The 19,113-nt window shown below is 39.3% G+C and overlaps 2 protein-coding genes across 7 annotated transcripts in view; one reads left to right on the top strand and one right to left on the bottom strand.

Annotated features, from left to right (window-relative positions):
- Positions 1 to 3,444, bottom strand: part of GAPVD1 (GTPase activating protein and VPS9 domains 1) — a 61,444-nt gene extending 58,000 nt beyond the window's left edge. For all 6 annotated transcript variants that reach the window (XM_031450455.2, XM_031450456.2, XM_031450458.2 and 3 more), the window contains exon 1: positions 3,299 to 3,444. The gene's annotated coding sequence lies outside the window, so the exon portion shown is untranslated. The remainder of the gene's footprint in view (positions 1 to 3,298) is intronic.
- Positions 3,445 to 13,948: 10,504 nt separating this feature from the next.
- HSPA5 (heat shock protein family A (Hsp70) member 5) lies at positions 13,949 to 18,349 on the top strand. Its single transcript, XM_031450449.2, has 9 exons — positions 13,949 to 14,061; positions 14,144 to 14,363; positions 14,462 to 14,693; positions 15,111 to 15,248; positions 15,583 to 15,695; positions 15,790 to 16,180; positions 16,298 to 16,535; positions 16,850 to 17,017; positions 17,444 to 18,349. Exons 2-9 carry the CDS (start codon positions 14,242 to 14,244, stop codon positions 18,004 to 18,006), a joined length of 1,965 nt encoding a protein of 654 aa, XP_031306309.1. The 5' UTR covers positions 13,949 to 14,061; positions 14,144 to 14,241; the 3' UTR covers positions 18,007 to 18,349.
- Positions 18,350 to 19,113: the final 764 nt, after the last annotated feature.

Raw genomic sequence — 19,113 nt, 5'->3', positions numbered from 1 at the left:
ATTGGGAATATATCCACTTTTCCACTTCTATTTTCTGCAGTATTAGGGGTAATTCTTCCAAATAAACTAATTTAAACTGAAGCACATTACATTTAAAGAGCGGTATTGTTAGCTGCACCAAACAAAAGTTAATACATATTGTGGCAATTTCCAGAATGCCAGTATCAGGCAGCATCACCTTGTGAGGTGGGAAATGCTAAGTGCCATCACTGGAAAGCAGCTCACAGACTCACAATGGAGCCAACTGGGTGAAGTGGGAAGTGACAGCATTGTGACAGTGGCCAAGAGGGCACCAGAAGAGGAGTGCTTATTTTAAAGTCATGGATGTGGTATGAAGGTGGAAAAGGACAAAAGCAGGTTGAAAGCTGGAATGCCAAAAGATAACTAGCAATTACTGAGCGAAAGCCATGTTCCTAAGGTTTTATATATGTGATTATTATTGGAGTTAATCCTATGTGGTAGGTATTTATCAACTCCATTTTACAAACGAGGAAACAGGTTTAGAAAAGTCAAATAACTTACTGCCTAATCATTCAGCTATTATGCAGCAGAGAAGGAATTCAGAACTAGCTCTGTCTGACTCCACAGCCCATACTCTTTTCATCTCCCCAGAATGCTCCTCTGGTCCCTCTTGGGTATACAGACTTCAGGTTCCCTGTGAGCAATTTCACTGTAGTGGGCTCCAGAAGGGAGTGAGCCACCTGCAGGCAATCGATCACACACTATCACCTGGGCAGCCTAGAGTTTTTTTGGCCTTTGTTCATCACAAACTACCTTTATATGTAATCTTTTTCCCCCATTTTTCCTGACCTAACACATAGGAAGGAAGGAAGGGAGTGAGAAGGGAAGGAGAAAGGGAGGGAGGGAGGCTGACTTAGATGTTCTATTTGATTTCCAAATTCCTCTGTCCCAGTATTTGTTCAAGTTGTTCCCTTCACCTGAAGCCCTTTCTCAATATCCCCAAAGCTAATCACATCTATGATTGAAGGTCCAGTTCAAATGCCATCTCCTCCACATAGCATTCCCTAATCTCCTATTCTCATTTAGTAGTAGAATCTCCAATCAAAATTTTCTTGACCCTTTACATATAAAGATACATACAAATAAAATGCCAGATAGATATATACAATAAATAAAATAAAGGGGCAGGAGAGAAAGAATGACCAAGGGGGCAGTGTAAGGACACAAAGTATCAGGCAATACTTCTTCAGGGCAGTGATTGTAATATGGTGTGTTTAATTCAACATAAACTATTTCAGCACCAACATGTATTTCACAAAACACTCTTCTTCACCTTTCTGTACCCTCCCTTTAATCTTTTCCAGAAGAAGTCTGCTGCAGTGGTTTTTCATTATTGCTAATATTTTAGAGGAAAAAAATCTCACAAGATGTTGACAGGTCCTTTACAAACAGGTGCAAATTTCAAGTCACACATACTCTGAAAAAAAATGTCATGAGTGATTTGTCAGTGAGCAGTCTGATGCCAAAATGAAGCTGAATTACAAGAATTTAAAATGGAATTTCAAGAAAATAACTTAGCAACTCTCCAACTCCATAATCTGCACATTTACTTTCCATTAGATATGAAAAGAAGAATAATAGCAATAGGAAAATGTACTTGGAGATCCTACAGTTTTTCACTTGAGGATAGAAAAATCTGAATACCCTCCTATCTTTAAAAGCCACACTATCTACATGACTTAAAACCAACACACACTAAAATTTTCTTTCACAGGCTTACACAAGAGCTTGGAGGGCTTCAATCCCTTGGAACTAGAAGGTGCCTTAACACAAAAATCTACAGGCCAAAGTACTCACTTCCCTTTCTTCCTCAGATTGCTCTGTCGATTGCCCAGTACCCTGAATGAAATACCTGTCATCTGTTCTAGTTTTCAAACCTATTACTCCGATTCCAGTCAAATCTTTTCTTTTACTTTCCTGATTACAAAATTCCCTCTTTCATCTACACTGTCATCCTATCTATCTAATCTTTTATCTCTTCTAATGATTCAAATATTCTTCCAGGCAGACTTATAGATTCCAAAACCTTCTTTCTACTTCAGGAGTTCTTAATCTTTTTCTGACATGGATCTCTTTGGTAGTCTTGCAAAGTCTGTGGACTTCTTCTCAGATTGCTTTTAAATGCATAACTAAATGTACGCAATTACAAAAGAAACTAATTATACTAAACTATGAGCATAACAATTTTTAAAAACTCTGATATTGTACTATATGTGCAGCTTTATTATCACGTTAAATAACGAGATCTAACAGTGAGTCTAATAATATCATAATTCAAAGAAATTATAAGCATAAATGACATTTTTGCGATATCTTTAACAACTGTAAAACACAATACAAAAAATCTAATATTTATTCATGATAAAGTAACAGGCATTGCTAACTCTATTGTAGTTTGTGCCTACATTCATAATTGAAGGAAATGATAATACAGTTATCAGATAATGAAAATAAAGATGTGATTTCAACCCCATTCCAGTTCAAGGACCCCCTAAATTCTACCAACTGGTGCATTCCAGGTTAAAACCCTTTCGAGTTCAAAGCCTCACTCAAATTATTTTTGTCAGAAATGTTAAAATAAAAGCACTGATTTTTCCTTTGCCCTAGCTCTCATCTGAACAATATCACCATGCCTTCCTGTTTTCACGCAGATTTATACACAGAACCCTGTTTGTTTCTATGGTTTGCCTAGCCAGCATCCATTTAAATTCTGCCAGTCAATAAAAGGCGATATTGAAGAAAAGGAGATGAACGCAACCAACAGCCCTTCACTGACAGACCTCCAGCAGGAAGTGGAAAGATGCCAAGTACGGTGTGTATGTTTAGGGTGGGTGGGCTGCCCCCCAGACCCGTGCGCCCAGCTTGTCAAGAATCTCTGAAGCAAGACATCTTCACCAGCAGCAATCAGAAGACAGTCTCCCTCCTCCTCACCTTCCCTACTCAATTCCCTAGCTGCCAGGTCGCTCGCCTCTGGCTCTCACCCGAAGCCGCCCAGCGATCCTCCAGTTCCTTCCCATCCCATCCCCCACGCGTCCCTCCGTCTCATCCGCCCCAGGCTGCTCCGGCCCCTGGGCGCCGCCACGTCTCTCCCCACGGCCTAACCGTGTGCCCCCACCCCCACTTCTCCCGACGCTGGAGAGAAGGGCCCAGGGCCCAGGGGTCAGCTGGACCCGGCGGCCCGCCGTCAGGCGCAGGCTGCGGCCCTAGGCCGGAGCAGCACGGCCGCCAGGCAAGGAGCCGCGCACTCCGCTCGGGCAGATGGGGGACGTGCACTCACCAAGAAGATCATGTGGAAGAGAGCCCCGAGGTCTCCGCCGGACCGCCACTCGGCCCCAGAGCCGTCGCCCTCGCCGCGAACTGCCACCGCCACTACCGCCGCCGCCGCCGCCACTCGCTAGTTGGCTTCCCTGCGTTCTGCAGCGGCGCTGCCGCCACGCCATGGCGCGTGCGCAGCGCCGCGGGGCCCCCTGGGACTGGTAGTTCGGACCCGGCGGCGAGCGGTGCCTCTTCCTCTTTCACCAGCCGAGTCCGCTGTGGGCTGAAGCGGTCTTGGGCGGCTTGGGTACCGCGAAACGCCTTCCGGAAAACTGTCCTTCACCAGACACCGATATTTGCTTCCGCATAAGGTACTGCTGGTTGTGAAAAACCATCTGAGCAAGTATGTGTAAAGTAAAACAATTAAGAGCATTTACGCTTTAGATAACTGTCACGTGCCCAGAACACATCGTTTGAAAAACACACATACACACACACACACACCCCCCTTGTCCCTTTATGTTAAAAGCGTTGTTAATTGCCTTTAATGATATACAGATTTTCAATTTTACACCCGATTTCCCATTCCTTTGAACACATTTTACTTACTGTAAACTTGACCATACAATTTCTTAGGTCATTGACAGTTTAATACAGAAGTTTTTTATAGAATAATTCAAACATTTCAAATATCAAGTTAACCGAGCTGAACAGTCATAGAAACCTTAGATTTGAAAGATACCTTAAATGTCATTAGTCCAACTTCTGCTCGGGCAGGAATTCCCTCTAGTACACGTGTACATTCCTGCTAGATTGTCATCCAACTTCTATTTCAACACTTCAAATTTCAGGAATCTCACTTTCTTAATGTAGCCTGCTCCATTGTTGGACAGTTTTAAATGTTAGAAAGTTCTGCCTCTTGCTGAACCAAAATCTACTTCCCTTTTACTTCCTTCCACTGCTAGCAGTTATACTGGCTGGAGCAATTAGAATGTTTTCGACTTGATAGCCTTTCAAAAAATTAAACAATGATTATGTCCTCCAACACTAGAAGTCTCCAGGCTTAAAAAAAAAAGTTATAATAGTTTTTCAACAGTTTCAAATGCGATTCAGCTCCCAAACTGCTTTCCATTTAGTGATCCTCCTTCATGTATTACCTTTTAAAATTGTCAAAATTTGCCTCAGATTTATTGCCTCATTTTATTACCATAAGAGCATTCTATGGTAAGCTCATCAGGTATTATTGCTATGATACTGCCATTCAACTGACTCAAGAATTCAATTTGATCTAAGATTATTCCTCAGCATTGTTATAAAGCATTGCCCAAAACAACAAGGGAATGAAAAAAGCAGCAGGATATGGTTTACAATTTAGGGTAAAAGGATAATTCAGATTAAGGATCATAATAATAAGCTAAGATACAAAGTGTCTCCAGATTAACGGTGAAAGCCTTCATCAAATTGTGGAGCCATGACTTTTAAGAAGGAAGTGACTCTTGGGAGTTACTGAATGGCTGGATTTCAGGAAAGGAAATGGCATGTAAGGATTGCTAAGAACCCAGCCTAAGTAAAGTGAATGCATTCACAGTTTGCTCTCACTTTAACAGTAAGTACAGTACTCTAGTTGGGCTGGAGCACATAGGCCAGGTTAAAGGGGAAGGAAAGGACCCCAAAAGTTGCAAAAACTTCTTGTGGGTTGTGAAGAAACTGCACCGTGTGTAGTAAGTTTAAAAAGCACTGGGATACTGTATAGCTCAGCAAACTGTATTCAATTTCTTGTATTATATAATGGAAAATAATCTGAAAAAATATATATGTATTTATATGTGTAACTGAATCGCTTTGCTATACACCTGAAACTAACATTGTAAATCAACTATACTTCAATAAAAATTTTTAAAAGCACTGGGATGGTCAAATAATTGTTCTGAGACCTTCTCTGTCACCTACAAATGAAAGCTTGAATTAGGTAAGCAATTTTCAATCTCTTTATCCAGCCAGCACACCCAAGTACTAAAACCTGCACATTAGAACAATGGATCACTACAACAGTAATTCTTGTGGAATATGAAGTATTATTCTCCATACCTTTTACACAAGGGAAAGTGAACTCAAGAGGCAAAAAGATGATCAAAAATCAATAAATAGTAAGTACTCCTAAAGGGAGAGCAGAGAATACCATGTTATTCACCACTGTCTCTGTGGAACCTGCATCCTACCTAGAATGTAGTATTTCTTTTCTTTTCTTTTTTAATGAATGAAATGAATAAACAGTGAACCCTGGCCAAAGCACTTTTTGCTCTATTACATCACTCAGCCTTCCTGAAGTGACTTGTCCATAGTTGCAGAATTCATACCAGATCTTGTTTAGAGCTCAGTTCTTCAGACTTTCAGCCTGATAGCTCTCCATTAGACTATGCTGCCCCAGAGGTAGAGAGCAGTGACAAACTCAGAATTTTTTTAAAATTAATGTTTCTTTCCTTCCATTTGTACACAGCCAGTCTTGGAGGTAAGACAAGAAAACAAGTTCAATGCCAAGTGATTTGAGAAGTTTTTGGCAAGTATTTCTAGACAAAAATATTTTTTCCTCACATCCATGAAAGCCCCCTGAAATGTCATCATTAGTGATAGAAACATTGAATCATGGATTTTAGACCTGAGTATCAGAGATCATCTAGTCCAATACCCACATTCATCTGAATTTGGAGGCTGTTCCTCAAGAGATCCTAATTTAAAAATACATGCCCCTGGGAAAAGCAACATTAAGTTATGGATTTATACATAGGAAAGAAATATGGCAGTTAATTGAGAGTAAACCATACCAGGAAGACAAACAGGGCTATATCCAGAAAGAAATAAAGATTAAGAAGAGAGAGAACAAGATGGAAGAGGAAAAAACAAGGACTTCATCTATGATGCAATTTTATGAATTTGGCACACAGTTTGGGAAATAAATTAGTTTGAAGCAGTAGTACACAGTTGGCTGTAGAAAGCTACAGCCTGTTCAGAGATTAATCTTAGTGTCTCATCTGAAAGAGTCAATTCAATTATAAACTAGGTGATAAATAAATATAGCAATAACATGGATAGAAACCAGTACAACAGAGAATTCATAATTTTACTATGAATGAACTCTGAGACTGTGTTTTCAACTGTAAAACAGAGATGTCACCAACCCTATCTAGCCTGTCTGGTTGTTATGAGGATAAAACCAAAGGATGCAGGTCAAAGCTTTTTACCATAAAAGCAAAACACAAATGTTATACTTTGACATAGTTCAAACTAAAACAGCAAGCAAACATTCTGTGCTAAAGGCTAACTTAGCCATTTTTCATTTACATTTAATTTTCTAGAATTTAATTTCAATCCAACAAGTAATATAGGAATTCATTCTTGTTCTTAAAAAATGTATACAATACAAACAAGTCAAAAGTTCCTCTTGATTCCCATCCTATTCCACCCAGAAGGAGCTACTCTTGTCAATTTGATAGGTATCTGCCTAAATTTTTGGTGGGGGTGAGGGTGGTTGTTTAATACAAATAGAATCACATTGTACATACTGTTCCATGTTCTGTAACTTGTTTTTCTCATGTAATAATAAATCCTGGGCATCTTTTCATATCTATACATAAAAATCTACCTCATTGTTTTGAACCTTGCACAATATTTCCATAATATAGTCTACCCTAATTTAGCACCCCCTATTGATGGACATTTAGGTTAACTCATTATATTTTGAACAATAAAAAATATGTGAATTAACTATATGTTATTTCTTTTTTTAAAACATTTTTTATTGAGTTAGTCATTTTACAATGTTGCATCAATTTCCAGTGTAGAGCCCAACTTTTCAGTTATAGATGAACATACATATATTCATTGTCACATTTTTTTTCGCTGTGAGCTACCACAAGATCTTGCACACACTTCCCTGTGCTACTATATGTTATTTATTAATGGGAAAATTTTTTTAAAGCTCTGGAAAATCCAGAAAGACAGACATGGAGGCTGTCTTATACACAGGTGGCAGAAAGTATCCTTCATAAAATCTTTTTTGCACTTAAAACAGTCCAACTGAAAGTAAAGGACTCCAATCATAGCCATACTCCATGCTCTGGGCCCTTGGTTGTCCTGCACTGGCCCCCACTGGCAGGTTCAGAAATAGTTATGCTTAGAGGTCGATTTACTATGAAGCTGATGGAGCTTATGATTCAAGAAAATGTAATCACATAGTCATATGGTTTTGTAATATTTGCCAAGGAATTTTAAATTATCAGCTTAACTGAAGACAACAGATAAAAGCCTAAAATTTGAGAATACTAGAAATGAGGAAAGTGATGCCTGTAGAACAGGGTCATAAATCATGCAACTCATACTTCAGCCCAATGAAATCTACTATAAAACTTGTTTTTTTACTAGTGTGAGGGATGTCCAGACTGTTATGAGTTGTAATGTTAATGCAACATAAAAATTTGGAGGGTTATATGTATTTAATGCATGACTAATTATATGAAATATCTTTAATTGTACCTTACATCATTCACTGACAACTTTTTTTGTTCTCTTGTATTAGTCTTAGTTTTAAGTTCTTAGAATTTTCCAAGGTTGGTAAACAGATTCTTCTTTAATAGCAAGAAAGTGTAGACAAAAAATAACATACTTATAATTTATATACTTTTTGAAAAACATATTCAGTTTTAATGGTTACATAATATTTCATCATACTGATAAGTCAAAACTTGTCATTTCAAAATGGAAGCTGATTACTCCTGTTAACAATTTTTTAAATGCTAAATTCATGCAAATTTAAAAAAATTCTAGAATATAGAAATAAGTTAAATAGAAATTTAAGACTTTATAAAGATTATTTTAAAAATAAATATGTATAGTCTTATCATACCATTAAGTTGCTTTTTTTACTTAATAAAAGTTTGTTTTGCTAACTTCACAAGCTAATTCTAAGATTTATATGGAAATACAAAATGTGAAGACTAGCCAGACACTCCTTGGCTCTCTGTATCCACAGTTCTACATCCACAAATTCAATCAATTTCAAATTGTGTAGTATTACACTATTTACTATTGAAAACAACCCAGGCTATAAGTGGACCCATGCAGTTCGAACTTGTGTTGTTCAAGGGCCAACTGTATATAGCTACAGAAATTAAGACAGATGCTAACAAATATACTAATATGAAAAATGGTGCTGGGACAACTGAGTATCCATGTGGAAAAAAATTATTTTTACTCACACTACATACAACTCACATATACAAAAACATAAATTCCAAGTGAATTATGTAGATCTAAAAGAAACAGTTTAAAAAAATAAGTTTTTAGCAGATAATTAAAAAGAATATCTTCTTGATCTCAGGATAAGGAAAGATTTCTTAACCAAGACAAAAAAAGCACAATCATAAAAGAAAAAACTGTAAGTTTTGTTTGTCAAATATCTGCTCATCAAAAATAGCATTAAGTTCTATAACTTGATTTTGGTGATGGTTACAGGAATCTATACATAAAACTGTATAGAACTATATACAAACATACACACACATGCAGGCTAAAAAGATGGTGAAAACTGAATGTGATGTGTACTCTAGTTGAAAATAGTGTACCAATGTCAATTTCCTAGTTTTTCCAACTATATAAGATGTCACTATTAGAGAAAATTGAGTGAAGGTACATGGGATTCTACTGTTTTTGTAACTTTCTGCAAGTCTGCACTGCTTTCAAAAGTAAAAGGTTTTTAAAAGCACCAGTAAAGGAATAAAAGCAAATGCTACAGAGTGGAGAGAAGATACTTGCAATACATATAACTGAAAAAATGACTTATATTTAGAATATAAATGACTAACTAATTACAAAATAAGAAACTCAACAGAGAAATTGGCAACTTCACAAAAGAAGAAATTAAAATAGCCAATAAAAATATGAAAAAGTACACAACTCCATTTGTGATCAGGGAAATTAAAATTAAAACCACAATGAGAAGCCAGGACATGGCCCAGACTGTCAAATAAAGAGTTTGTATCAAATGTTGACAATCATGTGAACACCTGGAACTCTGATGATAGTGTACATTTGAAGAGCAGTTTGACATGATTTTCTAAAGCTGAAGATATTTAAACCTTTTGATCCATAAATTCTAATCCTGGTCATAGACCATAGAGGAGTTCATGTATGTGCATACCAAGAAACATGGAGAAGAATGTCCATAGCAGCATTGTTCATAATAGACAAAACACTAAATACAACATAAATTGTGATATCTTGGGATATTATGCAGTTGATAACGAATGAATTAGAGCTATACATAACAATAAGGATAAAACTTCAAAACAATATTGAGAGAAAGAAGTCAGACACAAAAGTATACATACTCTTGGATTCCATTTACATCAAGTAAAAAAAAAAAACAAACAGGTGACACTAAATCATGGTGTTTGAGGAGGTATATTTCCATGTTTTAATTCTAAAGAATATAACAATAAAGAAAAATAACTTTTTAATGGAGGGGATTTTGATCAGCTTAGGGGGGAAATGAAGACTTCTGGGTACTAACAACATTCTATTTCTTGATCTGGATATTGACTGACTAGGGATTCACCTTCTGCTTTTTCATTAAACTGTACATTTATATTTTCTGTATTCACGTTGTAATTTATAATAAAAAAGTTTAAAATATGTAAAACACCCAGCTCATAGTACATACTCAATTAAGGGCACCTACTATTGACATTTAAAAAAAAGAGGTAGCTGATTTGTAACAATCTCCAAGAAATACAGCTAAAGTGGATAAAGAAACAGAACCATGTGCATAGTATGCTCCACCACTGGTTTTAAAACAGGGACACACACACGCCATATGAATAAAACATCTCTAGAAGGCAACATAAGAAAGTGGTGACAAGTGGTTACATTCACTAGTGTACAGTAACAGGGCTGGGGACTGGATGGCAGGCAGAATTATTTTCATTGCATTGCATACTGTATATTGTACCCTTTGATATTCATACCATGTACAAATATTTCCTATTTTACAAATTTAGAAATTTAAGACCTGTATCAAATATTACCAAATTCTATAGAGGTAGTTCTTCATCCTTAGCAGCTTATTTTACTTCAAAGGAAACTTAGGACAGAAGAAAAATAAATACTAACATTTTATATATAAAATTAAAATGCTTTACAATTAATCAAATGCCTTAATCGTAACAATAGCCTTGTGATGGGGCAGAATTTTATCCATTTTACAGACTAGTAAACAGAGCATCGTGGGGGATTAAGTGACTTGCCTTAAGTCACAGCTAGTTAAGTGACAGAACTGGAACTCATAAGAGTTTTTATGCCTGCAAACCTCATGGTCTTTCCTTTATCACACTGACACAGCATGCCCTTCTAAATGCCTTCCACCAAAAAATCATGTGAAGAAGAGAAAATGCACTATTTGATACTTTTTATTTGTGTGAGGAAGGTTCTTTATTAAGTATTAAATTCACTTTTAAAAAGTAAAGACAAATAAAGAAACTTATTGAATAGAACACAACTTTCAGAAGTACTGAAAAACCCTTCATGATTTATACCTTGTATTGCTCCCAGCTCAGGTGTTATGGAGATACTTTTCTTTTATTCCCATGTTGTTTAATGAAGTTTGAGGAATTACTCCCAGTTTCTTAATAAAAAAAAGACATGTATGTGGCCAATATAAGAGAGCAGTTAGATGCAGCACTTTTAAAAGCATTTCCAAAAAACCTTTGTCAAATTCAGTGCAATCACCAAACTTATTATCTCCCATTGAAAGAAATCTTAAAAACTGACTCCCAAGTGGTGGTTTTCTTGAATAACTTCTAAAATTTCTTACAGTATATTTACATAATAAGTAATAGCATCACCACCATTCTACAGCTTTTACATACAGTATCCCATTTGATCTTTGAAACAAGTCACTAAGACAGAAATCCCTGACATTCAGTAGATGAAGAAACTGAGGCTCTGTGAGGTTGGTTTTTTCCAAGGTGTGTGGCCCTATCTCCCAGCTGAATATTCTCTCTAACAAAGCATATGGAAAATTCTCAATTATCAGGGTCTAAACATTCAACTTGTCAATTACATACGCCTTTTCCTTTTCCTGCTTGCTCTATGCCTTTAACTCTCTTTCAGAAAGGAAGATTTAGGAGCTAAATGACACCCAATCCTAATCAGTCCTAACTCTGCTTCATGTTCTGAGATCAGATGGGAAATAGAAATCTATTTTCTTACTCATAAGAGCACAAGTGAAATGAACTGGTCTAATTTACTGGATAAAATCTACACTTGTCTATCACCCATTACCAAAATATACACAAACTAGTGATATATCATAGCCTATATCCATTAAAAACAGAGCTACTACTCTATATCCTGAAACAAAATATAAGTCTTATAAACCTGAAGCTCAGGGTGACATCCTAGATTACAGAAATTAAAAATTAAACTGCTGCGGCTCAAATCCTGGCTCCATATCTCAGCTGTGTGTTCTTCTGGGCAGGTTTCTTTATCTCTTGGAGCTTCAGATTCCTTAGCCCTAAAATCGGGGTTAAAAAAATGCTTTCATAAGGATTGAAAGACATAATGCACTTAAAGCATTTAGCATAGTGTCTTGCACTTATTTAAATATTGATAACTTGGCACTGATATTATTATCGGCATTTAACATTCAGCACACTAGATCTGTGCACCTTCCCATTCAATCCATAAATGACTGCACTTTAGAATATACTATAATATACACACTTTAGAATATACTATATATACAATATACCCAGTATACTTGGTTTTTAAAAAGATACCACAAACACCAATATACTCAACTCCCTTTAGAAGTTAGCCAAATATCAGTTTTCTAAATCTTAGAAAAAGGAGAGTTGCAAAGGTTATTCCAATCAAGGGCGAGGCCGAAATTGAGAGCTGTTTTTAATGGATATGGACTATGATATATCAGAAAATTTGCTTGGAATGATACATTGCTGTAACATGGCAGAATGGTAATATCTATCTTGATAATGGACTGATGTAACTTGAAGAAGGGTTAGTGTTACTGCAGTGTTACAAACCCTGTTGAAAGACATGGATGATGCAACTTCTATAGTAAGAATGGAGTCAACTCTGAGTCACCAGTTTAACCTTTGAGGAGCACTAAAGGAGAAAGGAAAATTCTTGAGTAGTGACTCTTAGGTTCAGCATCTTAGTCAACAGTATGTAAGATGTTTCAGTGCTATTTGGACACAATATTGCACATACCAATGAATCTCAATAAACCATTTAGTGGAAAAAATACTGGCGTCATCAGTTCCTAACTATGACAAGTTCCAATTTTCTGTAAATATCTCAAAATATTTTGTATCAGGCCTTCGGCTTGTCTATAGAAGATCCTCCAAAACAATTTTTTAATGAAATGAACTTAATTTTTTTAAATTGCTAACAGCTTTAGGTACAGAGTCAAGATAACTTGAGTATCAATTGTAACTCCATCACTCATCAGCTCTGACTTTAAGATAGTTATTTAATCTGTTTCAGTCTCAATTTTTCTCATCTGGAAAATGGGAAATGCCAAGTATTAAGCCGTAAGGACCGAATGACACAGGAAACAATAATGCTTGGCATATAGTAAGCCTGAAATAATAGTAGCCTCTATATTTTTTGCTATAGGATGATGTTATCATACGTCTTTGTCTACCAAATAAGTTTAAGTACAGTCAGACCTTTTCCAGGAGGAGTGAAGATAGAAAGGTATCAATAAAGAATGAGAAAGGCTTGTAAATGATAACCTGAGCCACAAAAGGAAACGATGGGCAGGGGAGAAGACAAGACAAGCTAGAAAAATGATACATCCCAGGGTGCGAGCGATGGCATTAGTAAGCTCTTAATAAGTAGGGAGAGGGATGCCACAGTGGGGAGAGGGACTCAGGGCTAGGACTCGATTACTTTGGCCAGGCCTGTCCTGCTACTTACCGTGGGGCAGGGGAACGTGGAGCGGCCTGGTATAGACAAGGATTGCGGGGCAGGGGTGCCGGGGCGACATAACTGACTAGGAGAAGCCATGATTCGCGACGACAATGCCCAGAGCAGGCCCCAGCTCGAAGGCTGCGGCCGGGTGAGCAACAAAAGATTCTGGGGCTTGGAAACTCTAGTACCCATAGTGGCTACCAAGGGCAGAGAAATTTGTTCTGTGATCACAGCACCTATGCTGACACCGGCCTGCCTGACACAGGATGAAGGCTGAGAGGAGAAAGGAAAAGAGCCGAGGGACGGAGAAGGGGCAGGCAGGCGGGTAGCGGAAAAGCAAGGGACTCAACTCCCAGCACCTCGGGGGAAATCACGCACGCTGGACTGACTCCGGCCCCTCGGAGCCCAGCGTGAGGGCGGGTCCTCAGCGATTACCGGCGGAAACTGCCTCGAGGTGAGAGGTCGAGTCATGGACAGGCAGATGCTAAACCAATGAGGCCAGCGCACGGGGCGGATGTTTCCTCCCATTGGTGGCCGTTGGGCGCGTCCAGCAGCCAATGAGTCAGCTTGAGGGGCGTAGCGGTGACGTTAGTTGCGGAGGAGGCCGCTTCGAATCCGCGGCGGCCAGCTTGGTGGTCTGGACCAATCAGCGGCCTCCAACGAGCAGCACCTTCTCCAATCGGCGGCCTCCACGACGGGGCTGGGGGGAGGGTATATAAGTGGAGTCGACGACGGCGCGGTAGACGCTGACCCACACATCACAGACATAGCGAGTTAGTCTTTTTGTGCGTGTGAGAGGTAAGCGCCGTGGCCTGCCTTTTCTGACCTGCCCTTTGCCCAATCTTCTGCTCCTCCTGACCCCGGGTTCTGTCGCCCTCAGCTCGATAACCTCGGTGCGCTCCCGTGCTGCGGCCTGTGACTGGTTTGTCTGCGAAGTCCTACCTGCCTGCTGACTGACTGGCCTAGAGCGCCGCCAAGATGAAGCTCTCCCTGGTGGCTGCGGTGCTGCTGCTGCTCGGCGCGGCGCTGGCCGAGGAGGAGGACAAGAAAGAGGATGTAGGCACGGTGGTCGGTATCGACCTGGGCACCACCTACTCCTGGTAAGCGGGGTTTGTGGAAACTGGGAGAATGGGGCGTGGCTTCCTGGGCTGCCGTGAGCATCGCGGTGCTGATTTCTTCCGATCGGTTTTAACGCCAGCGTGGGGGTGTTCAAGAACGGCCGCGTGGAGATCATCGCCAACGATCAGGGCAACCGCATCACGCCGTCTTACGTGGCCTTCACTCCTGAAGGGGAGCGTCTGATCGGCGATGCAGCCAAGAACCAACTCACCTCCAATCCTGAGAACACGGTCTTCGACGCCAAGCGGCTCATTGGTCGGACGTGGAACGACCCGTCTGTGCAGCAGGACATCAAGTTCTTGCCTTTCAAGGTGCGACCGGGGTTTTCTCACGAGATAAATTGGGTAGTGCTGGTTGAAGTATTTAGAAGTAAGAAGTTATTGAAGGACAGTGTAGAGACCACCAAAAAGGATGCAGACGTGGTGTCTATATAATAAGGTTTATTTAATGCTGTTAGTGTGTTACAGAACTTAAGACAGTAAGGATGGCAAAGGAATTTCACACATAACTACTCTGTCCACAATAGTTTAGAATTAAGAGACTGATGAAAACTGAAGAGGTTTGTAATTGTAAGGGACCTGTACTCCTTAAGTATTTCTGCTCAGTATTCAGCTCCAAAGACCAAAGTAAGCCAAACTATATGGGAGGAAATGGGTCTCAGACAATCCTCTTTTAAAGTTTGAGATGTCATTGCTAGTATGTCTGAAAATAGTTATTCTTTAAAATAGGTGGTTGAAAAGAAAACTAAACCATACATTCAAGTTGATATTGGAGGTGGACAAACAAAGACATTTGCTCCTGAAGAAATTTCTGCCATGGTTCTCACTAAAATGAAGGAAACTGCTGAGGCTTATTTGGGAAAGAAGGTAAGTATTTCTAGAACGATGTCGAGAAGTTTTATTATTACTATTCTGAATTGATTGTGATATATAGATGCCTTCATCGTTTTAATAAATTGAAACTGAATGACATCCATGTGTATCAGTTTTAGTTACTTGTGCGCTTTTCTGAAGGCCAAACAAAATACTAGGGACTTTTTATGTGTATATTACTCAATGCTTGCAAATTCATGGGTTTGAAATTATATATTATACCCACCTTAAAAATAAGCTGGCTTAGAAACTAAAGTGATGGTTTGACTTAAATAAGGGTTAAACCGTGTGATAAAATACATTTAATTACCTTTTCTTATTTTTTTAGGTTACTCATGCAGTTGTTACTGTACCTGCCTATTTCAACGATGCCCAACGCCAGGCAACCAAAGACGCTGGAACTATTGCTGGATTGAATGTTATGAGGATCATCAATGAGCCGTAAGTGTTAAATTCAAAAGTTTTTGGCATATTTGCCAAATGGGGAAATGTAAACTTAACTAAACTTTTTTCTTCTTTCTCATCCTCTTAACAGTACAGCAGCTGCTATTGCTTATGGCCTGGATAAGAGGGAAGGGGAGAAGAACATCCTGGTGTTTGACCTGGGTGGTGGAACCTTTGATGTGTCTCTTCTCACCATTGATAATGGTGTCTTTGAAGTCGTGGCCACTAATGGAGATACTCATCTGGGTGGAGAAGACTTTGACCAGCGTGTCATGGAGCACTTCATCAAGCTTTACAAAAAAAAGACTGGCAAAGATGTGCGGAAAGACAACAGAGCTGTGCAGAAACTCCGGCGTGAGGTAGAGAAGGCGAAACGGGCCCTGTCTTCTCAACATCAAGCAAGAATCGAAATTGAGTCCTTCTATGAAGGAGAGGACTTCTCTGAGACCTTGACTCGGGCCAAATTTGAAGAGCTAAACATGGTATGGTTTTTGTTTTTTGCCTTGCTAAATCTCTGAGTTTGGGACAATGCATTTAGGTATTTCGACTCTATCTGGGTGTGACAGGCATCATCACAATAATTGTGTTTCTTATTCTAGGACCTGTTCCGTTCTACCATGAAGCCTGTCCAGAAAGTGCTGGAAGATTCTGATTTAAAGAAGTCTGATATTGATGAAATTGTTCTTGTTGGTGGCTCTACTCGAATCCCAAAGATTCAACAACTGGTTAAAGAGTTCTTCAATGGCAAGGAGCCATCCCGTGGCATTAACCCAGATGAGGCTGTAGCGTATGGTGCTGCTGTCCAGGCTGGTGTACTCTCTGGTGATCAAGATACAGGTCAGTCAGTGTCACAGCATCTTCCACAGTGCTTCAGTAGCTTGATGGGAAGAGTATGATTAGCTGTTGCTTTAGAAAGCAATAGAATATAAGCAAAGAGGGCGCAGAGCTAGTAAAGGATACAGTGAGGACAAGACCTGACACAGTCTCAAGATCCTTTAACAACTGTGTTTAATTGACTGCTTCTAAATTGGTTTTGCATAGAACCTAACCAAATGGCAAGATGAAGATCAAGTTACACTGTTCATGAGGAGACTGGTATTGCTGCTATGACTCCTGAATTAGAACTTACCTTGATTAACTTACCTTTGTAGGTGATCTGGTACTGCTTGATGTGTGTCCCCTTACACTTGGTATTGAAACCGTGGGAGGTGTCATGACCAAACTGATTCCAAGGAACACTGTGGTGCCCACCAAGAAGTCTCAGATCTTTTCTACAGCATCTGATAATCAGCCGACTGTTACCATCAAGGTCTATGAAGGTAATTGCTTACATTTGTTAATATAGTATGTAGTTGAAGAGCATGACTTCTTTTAATATACTCTTGAAATGATTAGGGAAAGAAGTACCTGCTGTTTTCAGGTAAGGGTTCCCTAATTTAAAAAATGTTGAGTTTGGTAGAGCTAGTATTAAAATCCATTTCTTTACTTAGCTATCTGGCTCTCTTTCCCGTTAAAATTATGTTCTGAACTGGCTCCTGGAATATAAGAACAAGAAAAGATTTCATACTGCTGTAGAGTACCTGGTAACTTAACTCACTGCTCCCTACAGACCCAGTACTGACCCACCTCTAGCCTGATAGAGTGCCCTTGCCACTACAGGCTCTAACAGACTGAAATGTAGGGATCCAGATGTACTAATATTTGTCAGTAACAACTCAACAAGTTTTTTTGTGTATGACTTCTAGGTGAACGACCCCTGACGAAAGACAATCACCTTCTGGGAACTTTTGATCTGACTGGAATTCCTCCTGCTCCCCGTGGGGTCCCACAGATCGAAGTCACCTTTGAGATAGATGTGAATGGCATTCTTCGAGTGACAGCTGAAGACAAAGGTACAGGCAACAAAAATAAGATCACGATTACCAATGACCAAAATCGCCTGACACCTGAAGAAATTGAAAGGATGGTTAATGATGCTGAGAAGTTTGCTGAGGAAGACAAAAAGCTCAAGGAGCGCATTGACACCAGAAATGAATTGGAAAGCTATGCCTACTCTCTAAAGAATCAGATTGGAGATAAAGAAAAGCTGGGAGGTAAACTTTCTTCCGAAGATAAGGAGACCATGGAAAAAGCCGTGGAGGAAAAGATTGAGTGGTTAGAAAGTCACCAAGATGCTGACATTGAAGATTTCAAAGCTAAAAAGAAGGAGCTAGAAGAAATTGTTCAGCCAATTATCAGCAAACTCTATGGAAGTGCAGGCCCTCCCCCAACTGGTGATGAGGAACCAGCAGACAAAGATGAGTTGTAACGCTGCTCTGCTAGTGCTGTAATATTGTAAATACTGGACTCAGGAACTTTCGTTAGGAGAAAATTGAGAGAACTTAACGTCTCGAATGTAATTGGAATCTTCACCTTGGAGTGGAGTTGAAAATGCTATAGCCCAAGTGGCTGTTTACTGCTTTTCATTAGCAGTTGCTCACATGTCTTGGGGTGGGGGGAGAGGAGGAATTGGCTATCATCAAAATGGGTAAAAAAGCTGGGTTAGGGCGTGTGTTCACCTTGAAAATGTTCTATTTAACAATTGGGTCATGTGCATCTGGTGTAGGAACTTTTTTCTACCATAAGTGATACCAATAAATGTTTGTTATTTACACTGGTCTAATTTTTGTGATATGCTTCTAATTAGGTCAGTCACTTACTCTGTTGGAAGTGTTTTGAGGTAAGGAAACATTTTTATTCAGTCATTTCAGGAAAACTGTCTAACTTAATCCAATTTAAGAAAAGGAGTGGGAGGTTCATCTATATCCTTAACTAGGCAAGGGCCAGTTCACCATGCCCGAAGGTGGAGTTTTCCTGAACATAATTGAAATTTCCTATTTCCCTTTATCTTTTTGAAATCTTCTGGTGGCTTTTTATTACTAATGATGCTTTATAGTTGCTTGGATTCTCTTGAGACTTGAGTGATGGATCACTGATGTTAACCTTACACACTTGCATTCAGCTCGTAATTTTAGGACGTGAAGGTATATTTTGAACATTAGCTGTTAGTGGTACAGGAGTGGGGTCTAGGGTAGCGACCTTACATTTAGCCCAAGTACAATTTAATAAGTGATCAATAAAGGGCAGACTCTCATGCTAACATGAAGTCCAATTCAGTCCAAAGATGGAAATTTTATAGGTGGGCAACCAGCTGAAGGGTTAATTTGCGGAACTGGGCAGAAGTGGAACTGGCCTGGCAATGATTGTTAAACTCAGGCCTGGACCTCTGTCTGCTGCATTGCCCCAGAGCATTTGGACAGAAGGTCTTCAGGCCAAGTTGCACACAAAATGACCTGCAGTGCTGTGTGGAGTAGGGTAGGGAGTAGTTGGGAAAGACAAGGGCCAGTCTTCATCCCTGACCCCAGTGGCTCTCACT

The sequence above is a fragment of the Camelus dromedarius genome, chromosome 10 (genome assembly GCF_036321535.1).
Source record: "Camelus dromedarius isolate mCamDro1 chromosome 10, mCamDro1.pat, whole genome shotgun sequence".
Lineage (NCBI taxonomy): Eukaryota > Metazoa > Chordata > Mammalia > Artiodactyla > Camelidae > Camelus > Camelus dromedarius.
This window is presented reverse-complemented; position numbering and strand designations above follow the sequence as displayed.